Source organism: Poecile atricapillus, chromosome 3, assembly GCF_030490865.1.
Source record: "Poecile atricapillus isolate bPoeAtr1 chromosome 3, bPoeAtr1.hap1, whole genome shotgun sequence".
NCBI lineage: Eukaryota > Metazoa > Chordata > Aves > Passeriformes > Paridae > Poecile > Poecile atricapillus.
The window spans coordinates 58726634-58749907 of NC_081251.1; the positions used below are offsets into that span (position 1 = coordinate 58726634).

Sequence of the window (23274 nt, forward strand, 5' to 3'; positions counted from 1 at the left end):
ACATCCTTTCTGCTTTGGCTCATTGAGTCCAGTGTTAACTTAATCTAAGGGCTTCCTGCTGCTGAACTTCATTCTTGCTGTGTGCTCCTGCAGTTTCTCCTAATCTGGCTCACGAACTGCACCAGTGTGACACTTACCTTTCAAAAACAACAAGAACTTTTTTGCTAATGTCAGTCTCCAGACTGGAAGCATGCAGGAATGTGAAGGCAGGAGGAAGGATTTGACCACTTTTGACAAACAGTTCACTGCTAAATCACTTGAGCTATATGGCAAAATTATTCTTTTTAAAACCCTGAGAAGCATGAAAGATTGACTTTACAGGCTGGCTCTCAGGAAGGTGAATTCCCTGAACACTGAAGCAGGTATGTGTTTCCCATGTGCCTTCCAATGCTCCCTTGACCATTTCAGGTCAGAAGTGCCCAACAACTCACTGTGTATACTCAAGTCATGCTGAAGCTGCTGGGAGTGAGGCATGCCCAGGCTTCAGCAGTGTGCATTGCTCTTGAACTTTGCCATCTAACAACTGGATTGCAAACCAGTCTATTGGATCAAACCTAAAAGCCAGGAGCTTTAGCTATAAACATAAATCATACACACCCAAGATAATTCCTAGGCAGCTGGACCAATTAATTGTCCTGGAATAGCTTGCATCTGTGCTAATAGTTTCCACAAAGCAGTGGATGAATGCAAACTAAATAGTAGTAATGGTTCTGTAGTTTTTTAATGTCTTAAGTTCAGGAATATTTTGGGTAGTGCTGTTTGGTGCATACCAAACTCATCTCATGAAATATTACAACATTTTATAGTACAATTGCAGAGAATATGTGGGTCTGTCCTATTTTCACTAGGTTAAAAACAACCTTGAGCTCTACTGACCTGTAGCTCACTAAAGGCAGTACTTTCCTGAGGAAGATGCTTTAAGCATCTTCATTGTCACCTCCTCATTTCTCAGTCACCTCTGATGAAGGTGGGTGACACGGGCCTCTAAATGCTAACCTTGTAGGGGCTCCAGCCTTCCTGGTGCCATCCACAATGTTACCACATTGATTCTGTAGTGTGCCACCAGTCCCTACAGCTCTAATGATTCCAGGACTGTTTGTACTAAAGGAGAAGAACAAACAGAGTCTACACTACTGGGCATTTTAATGTTTTTATCAAGAAGCCTTTCTAAGCATACCTATGCTATTTGAAAGAGTGTGGTAGAAAGAATTGTACAACATCACTGCCTGAATTAGTTGTTAGTAATTAGTGACTTGGTGTAGAAGACAGTGTAACTCTTCTAGCAATTTGCTGTCTTGTGAGACAGGGGCTAATAATCCAGAGCATGGCACCTTGTTAGAAGCAGTATTTCTTCACATTTCAGTGCTGAGTCAGGTGAAGATGGCTTGGGAGTCTCTGTATCAGCTGTCTCTGCACAGTACAGACCTGCCCTTTCTCTCTGTCATGTTGCACAAGTGGTACATTGCTCAGGTTATTACTGTGGGAAGAGCTCCTTTAGGAATTACTAGGAATAATCCTTTACCTTAGTTGCACAATAAGAAATTAAATTTATTGGTGTTTCTTCAGGGACAAAAAAGTTGCTTAAAAATTCAAATTAATTTACCACAGATGTAAGAGGTCTCTGGACAGCAGTGTTTGCTGCTTTTAAAGGTTTTGCAACTGCAACCTTAATTCCCTGGAAAAATGGCTACTAGTTAATATTAACTCTGGTTTTCCTATAATTTGACATCAAATCAAATATCAATATTCCTAAATTTGACATTTCTAATGCCAGTGATTTTTGTTCATTCTTTCTGGTTTCGTACTTCATTAATAACTGTTTCTGTGGCTTGTAGATTATTGTGCTAAATGAGTGTGTGGAACTGTCTATATCACTCACTCCTTATGGATAGGAAATCTGTTGATCTGGTGGACTTCTGAACTTATAGAAGAGCCTGTATTGCAAAAGAGCCATTTCATTAAATTACTGGTGGCTGTGTTTCAGAAAGACCTCCATCTTGTTGCACAAAACAATGAAAATGGTAGAAGAACAAATAAAGATAGGGGAATGCTGAAATAATAAATAACTTTGACCTTTTTTTTCCCCGTCAGTTGGCATCTAGTTACTTCCTTTGATCTTCCCTGCCTTAAACAAGCTAATATCTGCCAAGAGAGTGCAACTGTTACTGAATCACTAAGGTCCTATTTGTTCCGCTTGACAGATGACAATGCATTTTTGTCTTTCTACAGAAAGACAGGCTTTGAAAGTTTTCTCCAACAAGAAGCATAGGTTTCTCTAATATTAGATTTCTTTTTACCTTTTTTTTGTGTGTGTGTGTTTTATTTCCTGTCTTCTTGTGATGGTCCACTGCTGGTGATTGTGTCACCATTTTCTGTGAGGTGCTGGTTAGACAACATTGAAGTCGTGTGATTTTGCTTATGGTCTGGCAAGAAAAGAATGCTTCAACAGCTGCAGCATATATTGATGCTTCAGTTACATTATGGTTAGTTTGTGTCATTTGTGATTGCCCTCTTCCTTGCTCCCTGATTTTTTTTAAACAATTGTTGCTAGTGCTAATTCATTAGTTTTATACAGGTTTCTTGTATTTGAAAATGTTGAATTGTTTGATAGCTTAATCAAAAGATTGTATATTCAGGATTTAGAAAACAGACCTGTTTTTAATGAATGCAACTTCAAAACAGAAGCAGGAGATAGATTACCAGGTCTATTTGATTTTCATGGAGAAATGGAGACACCCTTAAATGTTCTTTAAGGGTGCTGCATTTAGTCACTGATATATTTAAATCCGGGCCATTGAGTAAACATTCTTTGTTCTAAGTATACCTTGTACTTAGCACAACGAGAACCTAATTTCTGATGGTGATCTTAGGTGCTCCTGAGTACAAATAACAATCACAATAGAACTGAATGTCTCACGTTGGTTTTTTGCAGATTCCATTGACCGTTCTTGTAGGCTTGTTAAGTCAGTTTCAAAAATTCTTCTCTGGAGTAAGGAGGATATGCTATATCACAGAACTGGAATTATATAAAGCTCACAAGTCATTCCCAAAAAATGAGTTATAACCTCTGCTAATTTTGAATTTCTCTGATGGTTGGAGATGATGTGTGTGTGAGGATCAGACTTAGGCCTTGATCCAGGAAAGCACTTAAACTCATAATTTAGCTCATCATGATCAGTTTCCCCAGAGTCAACAACTGATTCAAATTATCATGGAAGATATATAGCACAGCCTTGTTTAGGACTGCAATATTATATATTTAATACAATCCAAATCAATTTTCCAGAAAAAGATATAAATGTATCAGAAAATGCCTTATGAGGATTAAAGATCTTTCTGGTTGTGCATGTCTTCGCTATGTCTGTTGTGGAAGCCACTGATTAGCTCCAAAGTGCATCTTTTAATATAGATGGTACATTTCTGCTATATAAATGGAATTGTGTCTTCTGAGGGAACCTCTTACTGAGATTTCTGTTGTAGAAGGTCTGAATTTTTGTTAGAATTAAGAAGTATTTTCTTAACTGGTGATAGAAAATTTTGAGAAGTAAACCAGATCAGACAACACATCTCCAGGCTAAAGAGACTTGTTGAATTAAGGGATAGCATTTTCCCCTAGAACATCTAGCACGCTTTTATCTCTAGAATATTGAATTTGCTGCTTTGCTTGGGGTCTGCACAGGACAATTGCAGCCAGTACCTTTCCTGCTAGACATGGTAATTTTCAATGAGCACTTGCTGTCTGTGTTTTTCTAGAGTATGGTCCAGAGTGATGAGTAATGAGCAGAACCACTCAGATGTGGTTGTAGCTGTGTCTGGTCTGGTAGTAGCAATAACAAGCTCGTTCTTGACATCAAGGTGAGAGTAGAGAAACATGTATAGCAACAGGGATTAGTTCAACAAGTGATACTCCTTGTGGACTTTTTCTCTTGGGCTTTAGGTTTGTGAGAATAGGCCCAAAGGTAAAGTGAGACGCCTTCCTTGTCTGGCACTGGCAATAGTCCAGTGGCTCTGTGATAATCTCTAAGTAGATAGGGAGAACCTAAGGCATGCAAGAGGACTTGATGTGCTGACTGCAGATTATTCACAGGTACATGTAGGCATGCTGCAATAACAGAAATTGGTTGACAGTGATTAGGGGAATCAATAAAGCAAATCCATTTACCAGAAGATGCCCAGAAAGTGAGGGACTTTTGCTACCAGTGTCTGGTAGATAAAAATGGGATGCAGAAAGCGGGAAAACTTTTCCAAGTAATTTGGGTGAAGCGTTTTCTTGGTCTCTGGGTCACAATAAGTATGACTGCTTGAGTGACAGGGTTAGCGTCATCACAAGGAGCTTTCAATTGGAGGATCAGTTTCTAGGAAGGAAAATGTTAATACCAAGTTTAGTGTATTTGAATACCATTTCTGAAGAGAAATGAGTGAAGAAAATAGGTCATGTCATAAGATTGATCTTATACTTTCTTCTGTTTTGGGGTTAGGCTCTACTTTGTAAGTACTTGGACACTCTGGTCACTTTACTGTACAGGTACCTGCATCATATGTATGTGTGGAGAAACACTGACACAGGGAGCTAATGACACTTCAGAATGAGTCCTTTGGTGGAGATAGTTATCTCCATCAAAAAAGGCAGCTGGTTTTGTTTTTTTTGAAGCCACAAAAGATGGCTGATTATTTAATGCCAATGTCTTAGTGAGTATTTGAACATAGGTATGCTGTAGACTACAGAGAACAGGTGGTTCCATTGCTAAGGCAGCAAAGATATTTTGGGTAAGGGCTGGAGCAGTTTACAGAAAAGCTGAGAAGATACTGTGAGGCCAGTGGAATATTTTTCCTTCCTAACTCATGCAACATGTAAGATCTTGAAATCAAGCATCTGTGGAAAATGGGGAAATAGACATTCACCACCAAGGTAATTAATCTCTTCTGAGTATTTTGGTGCAGATCTGTGTATTAGACACATGGAATCATGGAATAAGTTGGAAGAGATACCAAGGTACCATCTAGTCCAAACCCCTGCTCAAAGAAGGCTTAAATCAGATTACTCAGGGAATCAACTGTCCAATTGAGTCTTGAATTCTGAGTTGAGTTTTATCCTCAGAGGAATTCCAGCATCTTTGGATAGCCGGTTCCAGTATTGTATCATTCCTAATGTAAAAAATCATACTTAATATCGAATCAGAATTTTCCATAGTCCATCTTGTGTCCTGCTGCCCCTTGGCTTGTTGCCATGCACTTCCAAGAAGTGTTTCTCTCTGTATTTTCTCTGTATTCTCTGCTCAGATGGTTGTAGATTGCAGTAAGGTGTTACTGAGACTCTTTTACTTACAAGTTGATAAGGCCCTGCCACCTGAACCTGTCGTAATATGTCCTGACCATATTGGGATCTCTGCAGCTTAGAAGGACTACAAGGATGTTATGAGCTTATGCAGGGAGGAAATTGGAAGGGCAAAAGCCCAAGCAGAGTTTTATTTATCTGACACCAGATAGAGTAAAAGATGTTTCTATAAATATAGCCACCCCCAGCTGGTGACCTATCACAAGTGCTGTTCCTCAGGCTTCAGTATTGATACCGGTCCTGTTCAATGTCTTTATTGTTGATCTGGACAAATTGACTGCCCTCTCAGTCAGTTTGCAGATGACACCAGGCTGGGTGGGAATGTTGATCTGCTTAAGGATAGGAAGTCTCAGCCAGGAATCCAGACCCGCTTTCATTCCTTTGGTCAAAAACAAAAATTGAGGGTTTTGTTTATGAGATTCACCACATAAATGGATTAATCAGGTTTCTTATTTCTGACTGTTTGGGAGCTCAGGCATGGGAATATTTGATCATTTTGAAGATGCCTTACCCTTAAGCCAACTGCAAGGCATTCAAAAAATAGTTTTCTTGCTAGACTATCACTAGTGATCATGGTAATCAGTCAGTCCATTTAATTCTTCTCAAAGTTGGGACACCAAGCTACCGTTTTGCATTTCCCAGCTCATTCTGGTTTTTGCATAAAGCTGTATCTATGAGAAATATTCTTTTAGGAGGTTGTGTTTGTTATTAAGCATGGAATGTTGCTTAATCTTAAATCAAGGTTTCATTGCTTTTCTACCAGTGAACATCATTGTTCACAAGAAGTTAACATTTTGTGTAGGAAAGCAGAGAAATGTTCTTTTCTGTTTTCATTTTCCTGCATCCATGAAAAAATCCACTAACTCTTTGAAACATCAGTATTTTCTAATATCTTTTGAGTTTGTGCAGAGTACTCAGGTATTTTGGCCCATTTTAAATATGTAGTAAGTCATTTATTCTGTATAAGGCAGGCAGAATTACTTAGTTTTATCCTCTCCCATCTGTGAGGTACAAAAAAACTGAAAAAATGCACAAGCTACTTATATTACAGGATGTCTTTACTCCTTCAGCAAAGGGTATGTTTTAACATGTTGTTTTCAAATGCTGAATTGAAAAGGGAGATGGTGTCCCATTTTGGTTTCAGGAAATTCAGTCTGTACATCTGTGGTCTGAAATTCAGTCTTGTAACTGACACAATAATCTGCACTTAATCCTGGACTATTGCTCTGCCCCAGAAGAGTAATGGAAGGGGAAAACATTCTGTATTTATACTACTTTGGACTCTAGCATGTCATTCATTTATTTGGTAAGTTTTGTGCCCAGTCCAGTCAGGACTAAGATCAGAAAGAGGGGAGAGCAGGCTCAGCCAGGAAAGAGCTCTTAGAAATCTTAACTCTTAGAAACTTGCAATATTTTCAAGGGTAAAAAAATTGGCCAAAGGTGGATGGAGCTTCAGAGGAATAGCGAAAGGCAGTTCTGTGACACACAGTTTCAGCTCCCTGCCAGACTCAGAATTCCTGCTCCAAACTCCTTATTTGCTGTAGCAAAAGGGTTTCTTGGTTCAAAAAAAGTTTTCTAGAAATCTCTAAGGAGGGAAAAGCAAATAATTTCCTTCCAAGTGGTCCAGATACTTCCAAATTATTATCACTGAGCTCATCACTGACACACAAAATTTTCAGCTGAATGGCTAAAATCTTATAGTGTCATAAATAGATATAAACAAAGTCTTAACATTTAAAATGTCAGACTACCAAACCGAAAAGATACGCTGACATCCTAGCCTAATATTTCTTATGTTTACACAGATAATTTCAAAGTATGTGATAGGTCTTTCATACTACAAATTACAGGTAAAATTGAAGGCATATTTAAGTGCTGTAAATTAATAAACTAAAAAATTGTAAATTAATTAATTGTAAATTAATAAACTAAAAAATTGTAAATTAATAAATTAAATATGTGTGGAATAATTCTATTTAACAGTTCTCCAATTGCAGTAAGAACAATTCTGACTAATTTTTTTTCAAAGCCTCTGCTTACATTGGACATGTGAAAGCAGAAGCTCTCCTTTTAACAGGAAAACCAACCTAAACCAAACATTTAGGGTTAGAAACCTTAAGTCTGGCCTTTTGGTGCCATGACTAGTTCTAGTGAGTTTTTTGAGAGTAGGGGAAAAAGAAGTATACATCTTTGTATCAACTTATAAAACTATAAATTTTTAAAACTTCCACTAACAGCATGAAGCACTTATCTCTCCTTAGAGCCCAAGGAATTTTTAAGCATGCCTCATTGGCCTAGTGGTATCAAGAGCTTTAATTTTTTTGTATTTTTTTTTTCTCCAGAGAAGATTTATAAGCAGTGGGGTAGATGGTGCTGTTCTCCAGCTGTCTGTCTTGAGGAGTTTCCTCACTGGACTAAACACAACATAATTTCTCTGTAATGTTACTGTGGAATCTTGGAAAAACATAATGTTCCTCCTGTTATGTACAACAGATTCTTCTTTAATTGCAGCAGCTAAAAAAAGCTTCTATCTTTATAGCTGTAAAACCAAAGCGACAAAGTTTATGGTCTTTCACTGTCAGCAGGTTTATGGAAAATTTATAGTATATGCTCTGAGTTTACCATTTTTTGTTGCAATACTTACAAAAACTACTGCTGAAAAATGCCTGTTATAGAATGGAGTTTTTCTGACTTCAAATTTTCCTATAATTTTAATAGGCTTTGTGTATATTTATATATTTAAGTTATACATATACTTATATATGCATGTATATTTTTTACGTATGTATTTTGCATACTGTACTTTATATAGTATTTTTTGGTTTATCTCTTTTCCCTCAAACTTCTGTTTTATCTTGTCCAAAATGCAAAATATGTTCAGGCTGTTCCTTTTACCTTTAATTTTTTTTTTTTTTTAATCCTATAAAATGAACTGATTTTGTTACAATTCTCTGACTGCCTTTCAGGACTTGTAGTCAATAGATAATTATTGATATTTATGGCACTGAAAATCCTCAAACTTCTTTCCAGTTATTTATATTAGTTAAAATAATATCTTCTATATTTTTTAATTATATGTTTTCTTTTTTCCATTTCTGAGATCTCTTCACTGGTTCCACATTTGCTATCAGTGGAAGAAGGCTACTTTTGGGGTTTTTTAAGCTGTGTTCCAGTTTTGAAGTGTCAGACCCATGATCCCATTGAGCCAAACTGCAGTATGCATAGTCTGCTAACTTCATCTGATCACAGTTGTCATTTGTCAACAAATTAAAAAAAAAATAAAATTTAGACATGAACTATTAATCAGTTAATGAAAATAAGCAGAATTTGCCTTTAGAGACATACCTAAATATTTTTCAGCTGTAAATGATGCTAGCTTAACCACAGAGCTACAGAAATGTGATTTAGTTTTAATGTTGCTGCATTTGATATTTTGTTAGTGCAATCAGAGTAAATTGCCCACTCTGGAAAATCTGAGTTGAGCACTGCAACTCCAGCCTATCTAGAAAAGGAAAACAGAAAGGTTGAAATGTTTAAGAGGGGAACACAGGATTTAATCAGTCAGTTTCATTTATCTAAACTACTAATTTCTCATTTCCATGAGAAGTGTAGTGCCTGAGCCTTCACTGTTTCATCCCAACTAATTCTCATTACAAATCCCTGCGTATGAAGATGCAGTTTCTGCTTGGACCTTCTTTGCTAACATGTCTGTGCTCCTCAGTCACATTGGCCTAGTCCCTCCTACTTCTTCAGTATTCATCGAATGCTGTTTTCTTTCCTTCCTGTGCAGGAATAAATCTGGATGGATCAAAGCCAAATTTCATTTTCATATTCCAAAACTTCAGAAATATAGCAAAACCCCCAATCTATACCTGATCTCAAGTTAGCAAATCTTCAGATTTTGTAGAACCAGTTCCTCTCTATTTTTATGTGTCTATGTATCCCCTGTAGTATGTTCTCTGCAACTCCAAAACAGTATTAGACCTTCTTTAAGGTGAGAGAAATACATAGGGCAGCTTGGCTGCAGTGGAATAGACAACTGAGGAATTACTAGATCTGAGAATGTAGATTTCCCCATTTTGAACACATCTGTTTAGCACTGGAAAGGAGGGTGCTGCAGCCAATTAATGTTTTTATTTACTCTCTCCTGTTACTACATGTAATTTAAAACAAAAACCCCAGAGTGAATGAGGCAAGCTCTTCTGTATGAGTTCTACATAGTTTTAAAGGCATACATGATATGGGATTTAGAAAAATCAAGTCTTTGCATAAACTTTTTGCTAAACAGCACTGTAAATATCATTGCTACATCCTGCTATATCCCATACTGTAATATTTCCATATTGTAGAGCACTTAAATTCTGACATGTAATAAATCAGACTAAAGTGAGTGGTGAAGTAAGTTCTGACCTTTAAGCACAAATACCTAGATCTCATTTTTCTGAGAGGTGAGTCCACAGGTGGGTGCACCTAATGCCATCTCTAAAGCAAGGTGAAGTAGCAGTATTTGTTGGAGTAAGCAGCACAGGACAAGAAAGAAAACAACTCTCGGGTAACTTACTGCATTTCATAGTTTCTCTATATCTAGAAGTCTCATGTATTCTCTATATCTAGAAGTCCCATGTATAGTAAGCAGAATCAAAGCCTGTTGGTTTTTTTTTTTTTTTTTTCAGTATTTAAAAAATCAAAAATTCAGCTTCTTCATGGGATTTGGCTTGACACGCCCCTCAGCCTCACCCTTGCCCTTTCTTGTTCTCTTGCTTTTCTTCCACAGGAAAAGTAAGTCAGACTTTTCAGGATGCTGTCACAGAAGTTCTCAGCCAATCTCTGAGATCTTGTTTGTGGCACTGACATTTTTCTTCTCTCAAGATGTGTAGAAGGCTGTATGCTGCATGGATACTGCAGCTGTCTGTTGCTGAGCCTTTCCAGTGGGAGGACTTGTGGAGAGCTGCCGATAGGGTCCCTAGTGTAAATGGTACACAGAAGTGATGGTGGTTCAAGCTAACCTTACAGTATGTTTAATGCTGTTTGCATCTGATGGAAATTTTAAATATTTGACTCCCTGGAAACGTACCACCTCCCAAAAGTAATTAATGAGGTTCTTAAAAATTTCATGTAAGAGGCGCAGGGCACACTCAGAAGTCAACTCTGCTTGCTCACTTCTGTTTTCCATCTTCTGCATAGTTACTACACTGGAACACTTTATTTCGTGTCAATATATTAGTTTTAACAGACTATACATGTTGGATACTGCTTTAGATAAAAATTCAAAGTCCATTTTTTAGCACACTAGTGAAATGGATACTTTTTTACGACAGGTAGATTCACATTAGTTCTCAGATAATGCAGCTTAATAAGAGATAATGCCTTTCCTGCATGTTTCATAGCACAAAATGCAATGTGTAAGGGTGACTGGCTTAAACTTGTAGCTGCCATTCATTTCAGCCCGTGCAGCCCTGCAGCCTGGCTGCTGAGAGCTGTGCTTACACTGAGAGCTGTGTTCTCTCAGTCTCTGCAGATGCACGGTCGCCCACTCTAAGAGAATGTGCTCACACTCTTTTTCTCTCACACTGTCTGGCACACTTTCAGCATAACTCTTCGAAGACTTTCTGAACTGCTGGGTATGGTCATCTGATTATTTTTTTTTTAACTGGGAACATGTTTAGTCCAGTGTTATTTAAACAAGCTTATCTCTTTGATCAAAGTCTACAATCTGAAATTTGAACAGGGTAGGGAGGGTGGCGGGGTGGGTGAGGAAATATATCAAGTACATATTTATGCGTGTGCTGATGTCTCAGCTCTGTGCCTGCGAAGGTAAAAACATATATTGCTTCAGAATATTCTTGCCAAAATAAAAACTTTGGCTATTTTTGTAGAAGTTCTGAAAACACAGTATTATTTCTAAAGTAAAACTGCTTTTAGGAAACTTTTCTTGACACTTCTACTGACCTGCATATTCAGTTTTTCAGTTTCTTGGGTTTTTTGAAGGTTGAGCCAAATAACTGTGGAGCTGTTGAAGTATAGCATAGGCTTTGCTAGTATTCAAAGCACACTAGCTGGAGCCCATATATTAATGCATTTAGGGTTGACATTACCCTATTTCATTGACTGAACCACAGACCACAGCAATGAAGCCGGAGAGCTTGAAACAGTTTCTAGAGGTTTTCATTTAGCTTGTTCAGGAGAACTGGTTTGTGCGAAGTTAAAATTATATGGAATGAGATGGCAAGAAGAAGCATGCATGCCACACCTTTTCATTATGTTCTCGCTTTTTCTTTTTTTTCTTTCTAAATATAACTTTGAGAGACATGTCAGGGTTTTTTTAAGTCGATCCCATTTGATTATTTTAGATTACTTGATTTTCTAGTCTGATTTCAAAATTCAAGTTTGCTAAGCTTTTGTTCGCAAGACTAGGAAAAAGAATTTCCTGTATTCAATTTATGTATCATGCAATCAAATAACCATGTCCTAACTGTAGCAAAATGTGAATGATGTTTATTTCATCATTTTACAGCATAGAAAAGAAGCAGGCATAATTTTCTAGGCTAGTCTAAAGCTTTTCCTTGCTATTTAATGTTATTATAGTACTCTAGTAACCGCAAGTTGCTCTTACTGTTGAAAGCATATTAGAAATCTCTTCTGCATAAGTATCATGCACACTTCAATTTTGTTAGCAGGCTTTATTGACTGGAACTTGCTCCCCACATGCCCAGACACACAACAGACATACACAGACACACGTGGAGACAGACACAGAGACTCACACTTGCACAGACAGACAGGCAGACACACACACACACACACACACACACACACACACGCACGCACACATTCTGCTTTGCCCTATCTCGGTTACAGCACAGTCCTGCCCAGGGTCAGTACAATGTACACATTACATATTTCTAGCAAACATGAAAATGAATCAAACAGGAGGAGAGATAAGCACAGATAGATTGGAGCCTGCTGAGGAAATAAAAGGCAGCAATCTGACTGACCACTGGACTAGCCTTCCTGGTTGGATTTAAGTGTTCTTTCACGTTAGTTGCTGCAAAGCACTGTACCCTGAAGTGAAAAATTAAATGATTAGTAAGAATGAAGTAACATTTAGATGGACAATTCTTTGGTATAACTCCAAAACTAATTGTTTCTGAAGTGATGTTTAAACCAACGTCGGCACAAGGCAAGGGCTCCTGGCTCGCAGCCAGCACCTTGTAATGCATATTAGCGCAGATGAGGAGTTCCTAAAAGTTAGGGAGAGGGAGGGAAGAGAGAGAGAATGTGCGTTTTCAGTGCTCACTCTGCGTTTGTTTGTATCCTCCTCCTTGCCGAGGTTAGAGGAATACCTGTGTAGTGCTGCTTTATTATGATTTCTGCTGAGCCTCAGAATAGGTTCTGGTATTTTTTTTAGGTGGACTGCCAGCTGCCGATCTCGCTGTTGACAGTAAAAGCAGATATGTTCCTTGCTCACTGCCATTAGTACTGACCATGACCCTTCACACCAAAACCTCTGGAGTTACCCTGCTGCACCAGATTCAAGGCACTGAACTGGAGACACTGAGCAGACCTCAGCTGAAGATTCCCCTGGAAAGATCGCTCAGCGACATGTACGTGGAGACCAACAAGACAGGAGTTTTTAACTACCCAGAAGGAGCCACCTATGATTTTGGTACTGCAGCTCCCGTCTACAGCTCTACTACGCTCAGTTATGCCCCTACTTCTGAATCTTTTGGGTCCAGCAGTCTGGCAGGATTTCACTCACTGAACAGTGTCCCACCAAGCCCGGTGGTGTTCTTGCAAACGGCACCCCAGCTCTCGCCCTTCATCCATCATCACAGCCAACAGGTACCCTATTACCTTGAAAACGATCAGGGCAGCTTTGGGATGAGGGAAGCTGCTCCTCCAGCCTTCTACAGGTAAATGCTACAGAAATTTTTCTTTCTTATTTAAGCAGAAAAAGTAAGCAGAATTTAAGCAGATCTGAGAAAATTAGAATGTGGAAATCTGTTATGCCCTAATATTTGCTTTTTCTATAAAGATGCATGTGATTTAACTGAGTCATCGATGATATCTAGACTATAAGAAACAGCATATAATTAAACAAACTGTAATTCACAGCCTACTGTGACCATAAGCTGTAAATTTTGAAAAGCTGTGTAAAAAAACCAATCAGATAATGAGCATAAATGTTTCCTGGGAAAACATGAAATGATAATTGATTAAAGAATGGCAAATGACCTCGGAGTTGTATTTTAATACTGTCTGAAGTATACTGAAAAGACTTCCACCATCACACATTTTCCAGTGTGAGTGGTTGTTTGTTCAGCTCTTAGCTGGTAGTAAGAGTATTTTTCTCCTCTGTTGTCCTTTGCAGTGTGAGAATTGGCTTACAAAGGAAGTTGTTCAGAAGCACTATATCCTTCCTAATCGGTGTTAGAGTTGACTCAGTGACAGTGTTTCAGGCAGTAACCACCTTCCTGAGCTATCCAAAGAGCTGTGTGCATATTGACATGATTTTTTTATTTGGAGGGTAATATATATTAACTGTAAACCTGACTTGCTGGTTTTCAAAAGAGGCTCATTCAGTGGGCTTTTTAATATTTTTGTCCCTCAATAGGAGGTTGGCTCTTGTTTTCTCTTTTTGGTCTGGAATAGAAAGATAAAAGTATCATTGAAAGGGGGAAATAAATTTCCTTGGATTAAATATTTATTGTCAATTGTGAAAAAAATTACATTTTTTTTAAAGTAAGTAGCTGAAATTGATAGAATTATAGCTTCTAAAAAAAAAAAAGCATCATGCATACCTATACCCATGCTGTTAACGTTTTGTGCAGTGTTTATAGCATAGTTTTGCATCAGCTTATTATTCTGGGCTTCAGTGAATCAAAGTTAACAGTTAGACGTATCTTTTTTTCTGAACTCTGTGTCATTCTGTGTTGATTTTAGAGATATAGGTGAGTTTATAAGAAGTGTAACAACTCTGAACAAATAAAAGCGAGTAATTTTTTCCATGTTGAGGGCCAGACTCTGTTAGACTTACTTGCACAATATGTGTTACTGTGACCAGCAATATATGTTCTTAAGTTTAACTCAGCCTGACTAAGAATCTGGTAGTAAAATCTTGTCCCAGAAAAAAACCAAAGATTGCACTTTTTTGCAACAAATTAGGCAGTTTTGGGGAGCAGATAGAATAAAGACTGGTGAAATGATAGATAATGGTTATGTTGAATTGTCCAATACAGTGATCTGTAAACTGAATTGATTCAAACAAAATTCATTTTAGTGCAACCAAGTACAATTCTTCCTGGAAGAATGAGTACATGTCAGAGCATAGTGATCTTGAGTGATTACCAGTGACTTGAAAGCTGCAGTTAGTGCTCAATTAAAATATTTTTTTTACATTAGTGTCCCATACAAACCTGTGGTGAAAAGTGTGTAAGCAACCTTATGCATGTGAACAGCAGAGTAGTGAGTTTGTGAAGTTGAAATACCCAGGCAGAAAATGTTCTATAGTCAGCTATTGTACTGCAGGAGGAGTCAAACTTAAGTATCACCTGGACGTAGAAGTTGCAATGGAAATAGTGTTCTTTTAAGTTTTAAGCACTGGATTGAGGTGACACTCTTCAAAAGAAAATTAAGGTACTTTTTTACTTTAACTACTCGAGCAAGTGTGTAAGATCAGTGCTATATTCCCTTTTTCCTGACATTTTTGATCAAGGTTGTGTGTCACCCTTGGATATGTGTACTAGCCATTTGAAATTGCCGAGGCTTAATGCAGCAGTAATTAGGTGAATTTATGATCTTGGATATGCCAGAAGGTTTATCTGCATACAGTGTTATACAAATGATTTAATGGCCCCTTCCAGCCATAACTCTGTGGAACGCATCTTATGTGGTAATAAGAAATATATTTCAAAGTGCTTGCTATGATTATCTTTTGTTAGCAGGCAAGGTACTGTTGGAAGTAAATTGAAAAAAAACTTTGCGTTTTTTGCTTTTCATTTTTTTGAGGTTGTATTTACAAAGTTTTCACCCTCACAACATTAAACATTAGTTCTTTCTTCCTGTGTTTTGGCATGAGCCCAGTCACCAGTAGTCTTGTCAAAAATAATTTAAATAGGTGTTCACTGCCTGGGAAATATTTAAATGTCTAGCCATTATGTTTAAGTATAAGTTCTTAAAAAATCTTCCAATTTACTTTATTTATTTGGCGTCTCATTTATTTCAGTTGGGTTATGGGAGAAAAGAGAGCACAGGGGAGTGTAATCTGGCAATGAATAAATTGATGCTGGAGATTGAAAGATGTCTAACTATCAAAACAGTGGCTTTCTGGAACAACCTACCAGTAAGAGTGATAAAAAAAAAAATCTTAAAACAGAAGTCCTAAAAAAAAGTTGTAATGAATCATAATTAGTTTGTGATATGGCTGCCTGCTTCTATAAAAAGTTATGTAACCTAAGACCCAGTAAGACTCCTCTGCAATTCTCATTTACCTTTCTATGTAACTTGTGCTCTTTGGCTTTTAGGACAGAAATATTTGCATTGTGTCACCCTATTCTACTCTGAATTTGACATGCAAGTGTTGCATTCAGTGATACAAGTATCTAAGACAATAAGTAAGCATTATAGATTGGAGCCGAGATGATATTTTGTTTAATGCTTGGACAAAACGTTAAAAATCTTCAGTCACAAAACTAAAAAATTACTGTGTGTGATAAGGATAGCTTTTAATGTCTTTTGATTTTGTTATTAAGTGTTCAAAATCATATGGCCTATAGACAGATATGTATTAATAGCTGTATAACTATTTAATGTCTGCTAATTCTGAAGTTAAATTTTGTCTTTCAAATAGTGGCTCTTTTTCCAAAAGAGTTAGTCTCTTGATGTGAGATACTTTTAGGCTTCCATATCTAGCTGAAGAACATAATGATACACGAAAAGAATGAAATAAATATATTAATGCCCCTTCTGGAATCTCTAAATCATTAGGCATCAGAATTTGAGAAGCGGAAAAAAAAAAGATTAATTAACTCAAATTGTGCTGTCTATACCTAGACCCCTTTTATGTCTGATCCTGTGGCTGTTTTTATAGGTAGACAAACTAAAATACTTTTCTCTTATCTGACAATGTCAAATCTAATTTTTTTATTGTATTGATAATTTTTAATAGTGGGGTTTTTTGCTATTAAATGCTGACCAGTGGTGGATAATTATTACAGGAAATCTTGTACTCATGACTATTACAGTAAATTAACAGAAATGTTTCTTCTGTTCTTAACTATTGAATTTGAGTTCAGGTAATTTCTGCTTATTTCCTCTCACTTTTTAGCAAGCTTTGATCCACTCAGGGAAAAATTAAGGCTTTCAGCAGCTAATTTACCTCAATAGATTCCTACAAGCAACAGCAGAACATCCTTTTTGCTCTGCCAGTGTGTGATATTTTTGTGTCATCCCACTGAGTCTGCACTCCTCAGATCTGAAGTAAAATCATGCATGCACTTAAGGCCCTTTGTAGCCTGTCTTTGGTACTGGTTCCAAATTCGGCCAAAAAAAAACCCCAAAAAACCTAAACCTTCCAGCTCCCTGATGAGAAAGCTGTCTGTCAGTCTCTAGTGAGAGACAGAGGCTGGGCAAATCCATGTACAAACAGAATAACAGATTATTTGCTCCCTCACTTTTAGTGGCTAGTTTTTATCTTCTAATACTTCAGGCTCTATGTTTAGATTAATGTAAAAAAGTATTTGTTTAGCATTAGCCACAATTGTCATACTGCAATTGAGTCTGCTGTTCTAATTAATATGATCACAGATTTAACTTTACTGCTTGCTAAAATGGAAAAAGATTATAAATGTAGATTTATACCTCTTCTGTTGTAATTCAGAAATCCGTCCATCCAAAAAATAATTACGTAACCAAATACATAAACTTTGCTAACCTTGCCTGACTCATTATGAAGTTTTCTAGCTGTTCATGTTCTAAACAAAGAAGATTTTTTCCAAATTTTAAAATTAGAAGGGTTAAAATGAATGCAAAGTTGAAAGATGATTTTTCTTATTTTTTTTGAATGCAGCATGAAGTATTTCATAACATGGTGTGTGATGTAATGTAGTGTTTTGCTTTGCTTTTTTGTTTATTTTTCTCTCAAACGTCAATCTGCTCAGAGGTCGTCTCTTGAACAGTTCAAGTGTTCAGGCAATTTCTTGAACACTTGGAGTGTTCCTGTTTTCAGGCCTTGTGCTGATATTTCTGACAGGTTTTCAGCAATAGATGACTGTAATAAAAGAGGCAGGAAAACATGGAGTCATCTCATGGGTAGCTTCTTATCTGATGGAAATGTTTTAAAGATAAGCCCATTAAGTGTTCTGAGATGCTCACAATTAGGAGGGACTTGTACAAATCAACTTTGGTGTTTCTGCAGCCTTTCTTGGAGCTCATGCTGATGTGAATCCTGCTGCAAGTGTGCTTGCACCATGAAATCACCAATCCACATTGTTGAGGAACACATGTGGTCTGTGCCTGCTTGTGCCTCTGAATAAGGGCAGACAGTGGTGGAAAGGAGTAAAAGAGCTCGTTTTTCTTCCTCATTACCCTCCTTTCTGCCAAGGCAGGGAGGTGGATCTCATTTGCTGTCTCCTCTTATTGAAGAAAATTTCATTTCTGCAGCAGTTGTATTTTTTGCATAAACCACAGACGTAGGAAGTGCTCCATATACCAAGTCTTTTTCAACAGGACTTGAAATTTGTGTCTAAACCCATCGTTGTTCAGACAGACCACGTGAGTGGGGTTCATCTGATCAAATGTAGACACCTAGGTCTGTATTAATTTTTCTGTTCCTTAGGCATTTGCTGCTGTTTGAGAGGCCAGAAGGTCAGATGGGTCTAGCAAATATGACACAGGACCTGCTGGGTAACTAAACCTTTTTGGAGCAGGAGCTGTGTGTCAGTGAGGGTCACTACCTGGGACACCTCCAGTGGCACTGACAACTGCACATGGACCCTCTCCTTACGCTGAGACACAGACAGAAAGAAACACACATTGTCTCTTTCTAGGATACCTGATTAAAATAGATCAGCTGCATTAGGCTTAAGAAAGGCAAGTTTATCTTCCTATATTATATAAAATGGCTACATTCTCTTCCAGATAGCTACTGGATGACTATGGATACCCAGTGATATCCAAAGTTATGTGAAATTTATCCCACCCATACATCTCCTGTGAAGAACCAAAACAGTCATGCTCTGTAATATTCCTTCACATAGACACTGCATTATGTCCTTTGAGAGGGAGACAGGGAATTGTCTCTGTGTCACTGGCCTTGATCACTCTTGCTCTGAGGCTATTGAAACAACAAACACTGCTGGCCATATCTGCTCTGATACGGAAAGCATTAGTTGCTGGCATCAGCTTCTTCAGCAATTGCCAAGTGAACATCAGATGCCAGCATTTTTTATTAAACCACCAAGATAGGCTGACCAGATCTAAGGCATTGCTCCAAAAAACCACAAGAGAAGACTCCTGCAACTGAAGTGCATCCACATTTCCTAAAAAATTGAGATTTTGGAAATTTTTGTCATTTGTTATTGTTGACAATGGAACACAGAAACAAATCATGAGCTCGCTGGTCTGTCTGCATGGAGTTTTCTATTATCTATTCAGGCATCAGAACAGAGATTAGAGCAGAGATGCTGTCCTTCAACATTCTCATTTGAAGTGCTGTTTTCATTGCATTCATTGCAGGGACTGTTCGTAAAATTTGCTGTACAGGGAGAAGTCACATCTGAGGCTGAGTGGCCTTTCCAGTGACTTGCAAAAGGTTATAATTTACCACAGCTCATTAGGAGCCCTGATCAATGTGACACTGGGCAAGGCAAGGCATTTCTGCTTTTCTGCCAAGCTCAGATTCCAGTTGCTGGGAGGCTTCTTACTTCATCTCACTCAAGATATTCTTGTGCAAGACTATGAATGCCTGAGTGATACCTGCTGGAGACAAGATCATAAATCTTTTACTTGATAAGATATTGATAAGATTGGATTCAGGAATGATTTAGGTGTTTTAACCCTTTACTAGAAAAAAGGAATATGGTTCTCAGAAGACAGAGAGCTTAAATATGACTATCCTAAATGTAAATCCTTTTTGATACATGTACATAACAATTGCAGTGGTCTTCCAACCATTGCAGTCTTAAATGATGACACAACAGCCAGAACCTATATAAATAAGAAAAGATGGCTCACTGCATGGAAACCATTGGTAAAAGTGAAAAGTAGCATTAAAGGCTGAAAGTTGTGGTTTCCCTCATGTTAGACAACATGGGTGGAATGTGTCACATTCTGGTTCCACGTGCTGCTGTCCCACAATGCTGTCAGCTGCCAGAACTGACCTTCCCAGGAGCCAGGCAGCAGAATCAGCGACAGGTAACTGTTGAATGCTACAGGGTAGAACCTTCTCTCCCTCTGAGCATGACAGACCAGTGAGCATCAAGGCAGCACCGGGCTGCATTTCCTCTTGCATTCATAAGCTATGTGAGTAAGCAGTGTGGGGTTTTCTCACCTCGATCATACTATTTTCATACTAAGGAAACTACTTTTAACTGATTATAAGGGAAAACCTGTATTCTTCCATTGAAGGTTTTTTCCAGTTTCTTAGCAATCTGCAGTGCAAATGTCCAGTGCAAATTTCTTTTCTACTTCCAGTCTTTTCTCCCTCTTTTAGTACTTGCTATCATGTAGAAACAGTGCTTTGATCACTGCAGCCTAATCCAGTACTGATTTGTGCTGCTAAAAGATGGCTATATAAAACTTTCTAGGATACTACAAAGGGGACATCAAAGCTGGAAGAAGAGGGAAGGGAAATTTACAACAACACAGGAAAAGGCTCAGCTCATGATAAATAAAAATAATTAGGAAGATGCTGTGCAGAAAGCAGCAGCTGTAGTAGAAAATGTGGCTTAAGATTTAGGCCCCAGATCTTAAATCACAAGACTGGGAAGCTCATAACAGCTTTCCAAATAGTCTTCACAGTGTTTTTTGCATATAGTTCTGCTAAAATTGAAATATGTAGAACCTACTGCTTTCTTTCTATTTCCCTTCTACTTTCTTTTTTTTTTTTTTTTTTTCCTTTTAAATGTAATTCAGGCCTGTGAGGTAAGATCTGGTCATTCAAAAATCAGTGGAAGATCAGAGAGTCATGGAATAGGTTTGAAAGGGAAGACTAGTTCCAAGTTACCTGGCATGGGCAGGGACACCTTACACTAGACCAGATTGCTCAGAGCTCCATCCAACCTTGCCTTGACCACTTCCAGGGATGAGGCATTCAAAACTTCTCCAACCTGCTCCAGTGCCTCATCACTCTCATAGCAAAGAATTTCTTCCTAATATCCAGTCTAAACTGACTCTCTTTCCGTTTGAGGTCATTCCCCCTTGTCCATGCCCTTGTGAAAAGTTCCTCTCTGGCTTTCTTCTAGGCTTCCTTGAGGTACTGGGATGTTGCTATAAGGTCTCTTCTCCAGGCTGAACAGCCTGAGCTCTCTCAGTCTCTCTTCACAGGAGGGGTGCTGCATTCTTCTGATCATCCTTATGGTCCTCCTCTGGACCTTCTTGGTAAGGTGGCCTGTAGCAGACCTCCACTATAATGTCACCTGTCCCTGCCATCCCTTTAATCTGACCTGTAAATTCACATAGGGCTCCACATCCATCCCCAGGCAGAGCTTTGTGCATTCCAGCTTTTCATTGACATATTCTGGTGTTTAGGAACTTTTTTTCCTTCTTCAAGTTGATCTGTAAACAGATGGAAGTTTGGAAGGTGGTAATTCTAAAAATTTGTAATTTAATTTTACTGTTGAAGAAAAGTACTATAAAACCTGATCTTTGGCAAAAATAAAATGTCACATAGTACCCTGTAATAGCTGTTTTCAGTTTATAAAGCCAGTAAATATTCTTAAAACATTTTGCTTGCTGAGCCATCTTGATTAAGCAGTATCTAGTTATTATTACGGAATAACTTGTATCAGTTGGTGTCTAAAAGAAATTAATTAAAATTAGTGTTTCCAGCTTTCATTATTGGTTGCAACTTGGACTTGACAGTGAGATCCCTGTTTCAAATTACATATCACAGAACCCTTATCTTCAGGAAACTGTAGCTGTGGCAAAGAAGACTCTGTCTGAGAGTGCACAGCAAATCTAGTCATCTTTGGGGAACTAGTATGTCAAAGGGCAGCTTTGTCTGTTTGCTTCCATCCTGCAGTAAAATGATACTTTGTCCTTCAGCCATATTGATAACCACAAGCAAGGAAAAATATGTATGTTGCCAACACATGAGCCACTGCAGCAGATTTATTACCTTGCAATACCTTTTTGTGGTTTGGATTCTTTAAAATTTATGGGTTGAAAAGTATGTTAGTTTATTTTTGCCATGCTATGAGAAATATAATCATAATTTTAATCTACAGAAATATCAACTAGAGATAAAGCATGCAAACCCTGGAAGTGGTGAGAGTATTCTAATTATGTTCAAGGAGAAAGATGGTGAGATAGAAACCCATATAAAATAACATAGCTGAATGTTTAATGGCAATAATATCAGAACCAGTTAGGATGCAAGAATATCTGCCAGATGTATGCCATTTTAAGGAGTCAGATATTTTCAGGTTGCATTTCAGTGAATTGGTACTACTTTTTCCTTGATTCAAGACATAAAAAAGACCAAATGAAGTGGAAGTAAATCTGATTTTACAGAGAAATTTTTAAACATCCCAGAATAAAACTCAACTTTATTTACTGGCAGTTCTACTAAGACTATTTATTGTTAAGTCTGACTGGGTTCCTCTCTTTTTTGCTTACTTATATTTAGCTTTGACTTATATTTTCCATGTTAGATCATTGCCTCAGGTAAATTTTTTAAAATGCATTTTGACAAAAATGGCTCAAATTTCTAGGTATCGTGAAGAGAACATAAAGATTTGCTATACTCATTGGAAAAACCCCGTAACCTTTTCACTGAACATCCCAGACACAGTTGCATTATAGGTATACATACACCTGATACTTGGTAGTGGGGGAATACTGTCAAATCAGGGTTATTTTTCTTTAATTCTTCCCCAAACATTTTGCTCAAATTTGAGCTACAAACTCTTGAAATACCTCACTGTTCACAGTGGGAATTTTTTTGCATTGGATAGATGAATTATATGAAATTTGATCTGCCATACATGCTCCACCCTTTCTCGGTGATTGCATATTGACCTGATTGCAGGAGCATCCTTCTCTGACAAAATATGTGAAGTTGCTTCATCGCACAGCTGCATGACATTTCAAAAGGATTTTCTCTGCAAATATTACTGTGGGCAGGGGCAGTTTACTGAGTGATGAGAATCACAGAGTAATGTAAGTTTGAATGGGCAAGTAAGTTTGAAGATTATCTGGTCAACATCTTGCTCAAAGCAAGGCTCACTTCAAATCTAGATGAGGTTTTTTGGGCCCTTATCCAGTTGTGCTTTGTAGATACCCAGGAATGGCACATCCAGCCAGGGCAATCTGTTACAGTGCTGAACCACTTTCACTGTGAAAAAGTTTTCCCTAATATATAATTAGAATATTCTTCACCCAAAGATGTGTTGGGCGTCTCTTGTTCTTTCATGGTGTGTTCTGAGAAGAGTCTGGCTCTGCTTCCTTTAAAGCGTCCCATTATACTGTTGAAGACAGCAGTAAATCCTGCCTTAGCCTTCTCTTTGGAAAACTGAACAAGTCTAGTTCCCTCAGCATCTCCTCATATGCCATTTGTTCCAGCCCCCTCCTCATCCTAGTGGCTGTCCCTGGACTTGCTCCAGTTTGTCAAAGGACTTCAGCTTGGAAGCCCCAAAGTGGAATCAGCTTTGCAACTGCCAAGGACAGGGGAGCCAGCTCTGCTCACAGCCTCCTGTAGATGTTCATTAGTACAGCCCAGC

The 23274-nt window shown here is 38.0% G+C and overlaps 1 protein-coding gene across 1 annotated transcript in view; it reads left to right on the forward strand.

Annotated features, from left to right (window-relative positions):
• The window catches only part of ESR1 (estrogen receptor 1), a 161132-nt gene that overhangs the window by 39083 nt on the left and 98775 nt on the right, over positions 1 to 23274 (forward strand). Inside the window, exon 2 of the mRNA XM_058835083.1 lies at positions 12744 to 13248. Within this exon, the coding sequence (XP_058691066.1) occupies positions 12744 to 13248 (505 nt within the window). The remainder of the gene's footprint in view (positions 1 to 12743; positions 13249 to 23274) is intronic.